The 4416-nt window shown below is 28.3% G+C and overlaps 1 protein-coding gene across 1 annotated transcript in view; it reads left to right on the forward strand.

The window, feature by feature from the left end:
• The window catches only part of LOC107436816 (DNA polymerase epsilon subunit 4), a 14946-nt gene extending 13873 nt beyond the window's left edge, over positions 1–1073 (forward strand). The window contains exon 4 of the mRNA XM_043046828.2: positions 950–1073. Coding sequence (XP_042902762.1) covers positions 950–969 — 20 coding nt within the window. The 3' untranslated portion in view covers positions 970–1073. The remainder of the gene's footprint in view (positions 1–949) is intronic.
• Positions 1074–4416: the final 3343 nt, after the last annotated feature.

A 4416-nucleotide genomic window follows, 5' to 3' on the forward strand; every position in this document is an offset into this window, starting at 1 on the left:
ACAAAATTATCTTCATCGAAGCCGATACTTTACATCCGGCGTTCAGTGGCAGACTACTATTTCATATTGTTTTACAACACATGGCTTTAGCCCTTTTGTGGGAAAGACTTTAAAACAAAACTTACAACAGTTACTTTTCTCAACAACTGAAATTTAGAATAGTGTGATTAAGAAAAATATGTGAACTGTTTGCAATTTCAAATTAATATTGAAATGTACAGGTTTAGAATTTTCTACAGTGAAAAGTTTTCAGAACTTCAGTGTTCAAAAAAGTATACAAAAGCTAGACGTTAAGAACGTATCCAATGCGCGAGCAAAGCGAGCATTGGATTGTGAAGCAGTTCCGGGGGTTGGCGAGCGCCAGCGCGCAGGGGGCTTAGCCTCCTATTGTATTATAATCATTTAAATATATGTATCTCCTTAGAGATAGTAAATATTTACTTTTTTATTGTTTTAAAACTGCGTGTTTTTAAAATATTTCTTTATAAATATGGAAAATAAATAATAGGTATCTTATGAACTAATTATAGATGACCATAAACATTTCAAAATCTAGTCTTGTTTTCTCAACTACATTTTTTGTCTCAAATTTAAAGCCTAGCTTGAGCTTAAGACTTTATTTATTTTACTTTATTTATTTATTAATTTGCGAGTATATTTTACATATTATATTGTATAGTTTTCGAACGTGAGNGGGGGGGGGCGCTAAAAAGGTATTGTGCCCCGGGCGCGAGTTAAAATCGCTACGCCACTGATGTGCGATTAGTATCCATTCTATATTTCCTATAGTTGTATTACAACTAAATATCTCTAATATTTTAATGTGTATCATAATATGAATATATTTGATATTGTTAAAATATGTTATAAATTATATAATTTATAATTGAAGTAAATTATCAATGATGCATTATATTTCCAAGTTTCTTATACTTTATTTAATTTTTAGGTACTTTGAAAGATGATTAGTTATGGTCTCATTGAATCATCTTTTTATCAAGATTTTGTTTGTCATTTAGTAATTCATTTTTTGTAATTTAAAATTTGTAAATAAAACTTTTTATCATATTAAAGTCTTTATTAACAACATTGAAAATGCACTGACAAGATTATTAATTTACTAGGTGGATTTTTTTATTTTTAAGAAAATTAAGCTTGTTATATATAGAAAGTTAAAGGAATTACTGACTGTTATAGAATCCATTCCATAGTTTCTATATCTTCTATTTTTTAAAAGGAAAAAAAAAAATAAATGATTTTCAGTCAATGCAACTATAAACTAGGAGAATTTAGATCTACATGAAATGTAATTTAATTTTTTAAATGATTCTTACAATATAAATTAGCATTTGGGGGTGGAGAGCAGTAATGCACACTAAATAATAATTTTTCTTCTTTTTTAAATTTATTTTACAAAAGATACATAGTTAGATAATATAGACACGCACACATGCACTGTACGCAGATTTATTGGTGGTTATCCTGCTCATGCAAAAAAAGTGCAGTGGTGGAAAAGAAAATATGAAGCAAATAGCTTTATCATGATTTATGCAAGGTAGAAGAAAGTCAGTGTTAAATTGTATGCTTGCTGCCCATTAAGCTCAAAGATTAGCGATCCCATCATTAGCGGTGGAACCTACAATCAGCTGATTTTTTCCAACTCCACTTGGTGTGACTCGCTTTGCAACAAAACTAGACGATTGTGTTGACAGTAGGAAATCTTTTAATGTACTTATGTTTGGAGCAAAATTACTAATATTACTTACTAAGATAATTACTTTTTATGAATGTAGTTCTATGTATAACTATAAATATTAATCTTTCTCTAATGATGTTAATGTGCATGTAAATATATATTTTTTTTGTCAAGAATAAGTAAAAATATTAAATAATTAATTGTTTTTGTATATTTAATAAAATTATTCTATTATCAAAAATCTTATGAGCTTGCAGATACTTTTGGACTGTGTGCGTAAATACTTTATTTTTATCTTCCTCTGAAAAGATCGAACTTTTACACCTTCTTACCTAAATTTTTTGTTAATATTCTACAAGTAGAGTAAAATTCAACAGTTCCTTGAAATACAGATACTTGAATACTGCCAGATATTATGGACCCAGATTTTTTCAGATATTCTTCTTTTAAACTTAAAGTATGTAGACTAGATTTTGATAAGAAAGGGAAAGAAGTTGCATAATGTACCTAAAGTTCTGGGAAGGTTTCATAAAACGTAAATCTTAAATATAGTTTGGGTTTTGATACTTTTAGCAACTTATTTGAGCATCTGAATCGCCTAAAAATATATATATATATTTTTTGGATTTAAAGTCCATGCTTATTTGAAGGAAAAATCACTAGTTCAGATATAAAAGTATTTGTATTGGAATAATTTTCTGAACCAGTTTTAAGTTAAATTAGTTTTATTCTATAGGCTTATGTTATGTTGAAGTTATTGAAAATCTAGGTTGTATACATTTCAATAAACAGTTTAGTTTTCAATATCGATTTTGAATAAATTTCAATAAACAAGTTTGTTTCAAGTAAATAAATGAAACTTATTTTTCAATTTGAAATTTACCTAAAACAATTTTTGTTAAAGGTATTCTGGAGTGAAATTCTGCTCTTTACCTTAGAATCCCTTAAATATCACAAAAGTAATTGAGGGGGTCGTGGTTCCTGATTTTCTTATTGTTGCTGATAAGGGGAGAAGAGGGGTTTGAGCAATGCTTACAAAAAATTGTCCTGTTTACAGTAAAATCATCCTGTTTTCAAATATTTTTTTTTAAATGAAAAAAAGAAACACTATTTTACAAAAATCTTGAAGAAAAAATTGCACTAAAAAAATTAGAAATAAAAGTTAAATTTGGTAGAAAATATCTTCTTTAAAAGGATTTGAGTTCATAGTTCGAGTTTTGATTGTAGAAGAAAAACACAAAAGATATCTAAAGAATATACTTTTCGAAATTTTATTAAATGAATTACAACAAAAAAATTTTTTTTATACAAAGTTACATCATCTTTGAATTTAATCCTAAAATTAGATTAATACTGTCGAAGCTGAAGTAAAAATCAGGGGATGTTATGACTTTCTTGCATAGGCATATGGGTATGGTTTGTGATATACTTGGTTTTGATGATATGAAGGAGGGAGTCCAAAAATGCTAAAAACATATGTAATATTTGAATGGAGCCCTCAATATGTTACTCTATGAAGAATTGCATGAATATCAATGTATTATTCAAATTAATAATCAGCATTTTGAAATACTTTTTGATTCATTTTACTCATTAAAATGAGGCAAATGTTTCGTGGAACTTAAATTACAAATTTAAAGATTTTGGAAGAAAAAAATTCTAAACTTCTATGGATAGCAAGTTGAAAAAATTTAAATTGTTTTGATTAAGTTCCATGAAATACATTTTAATGAAACAAATGAAATTAAAATTATTCTAATAGTCTAATTTGTGACCTAATAATTAGAAAATCGACTTTAATGTAATTCTTGATTGATTATTTACATGATAAGTGAAGATTTTAGAAAGTCATACTAGGACACCTTGAAAGGAATTGCAATATAATAATTTTTAGAGTTCAACTTACTGATTTGTCCAATTATTTGCATGTACGCACCATTTCATTTCTTAAATAATATAACTTACTGAATGTAATTTAAGCATATTTCGATTAAAATAATACCATATTTTAAAAAATTTCAATGTTTGGCTTAAAATGTGTTAATTAAATAGCATGTATCTCAGTTTTTATGAAGTATGCAATTTTTTTTGAAAAAGAGACCTCGAAAGTATCCTAAAACTTTTATTGGAAATTCCTGTTTTTTTGTCACTGAGTAATTTTTTTTTTTTTTTTTTAAATTTGGAAAAACTTTAAAAATTATTTTTAGTTTGAGAAAATACCTGAAAAGGAATATTATGAAGAAAAAAAAATTTGCGTTCTCATAAACCAAACTCTTTTCAATAGGTTAAACAAAATTATTTTTATATAATTATGCTATTTACATATAACTGAGTTATTTCGGTGCTGCCTATAGATTTCATATGACCTCAAATTATTTTTATGTTATATTTCAGGTATTGCTGGGTAGTGCAGTTGGCCTTCTGAGCCCAAGTCTGCGGCTTCGATCCCCGCCCCAGACACCGGAATTTCGGGATTCAGATAATCCTCAGTGCCCCATGTCGTATGATTATGCGGCATGTAAAAGATCCCTGGAGTGCCTTATTGGCTCTTGGCATTTCCGGCAAAATTAAATTCCTATTGCACTTTAGCATCCAAATAGAGTCTCGGTGCTGCCATCTAGTGTGGCAGAAACTAGACGTCCAAATTAGCATGACCAACGGTATCTCACCCATTGTGGTGGTCCTGAAAGAGTGGATACCACCTCTGGAGAACGCACTAG

This window comes from Parasteatoda tepidariorum, chromosome 5 (genome assembly GCF_043381705.1).
Source record: "Parasteatoda tepidariorum isolate YZ-2023 chromosome 5, CAS_Ptep_4.0, whole genome shotgun sequence".
NCBI lineage: Eukaryota > Metazoa > Arthropoda > Arachnida > Araneae > Theridiidae > Parasteatoda > Parasteatoda tepidariorum.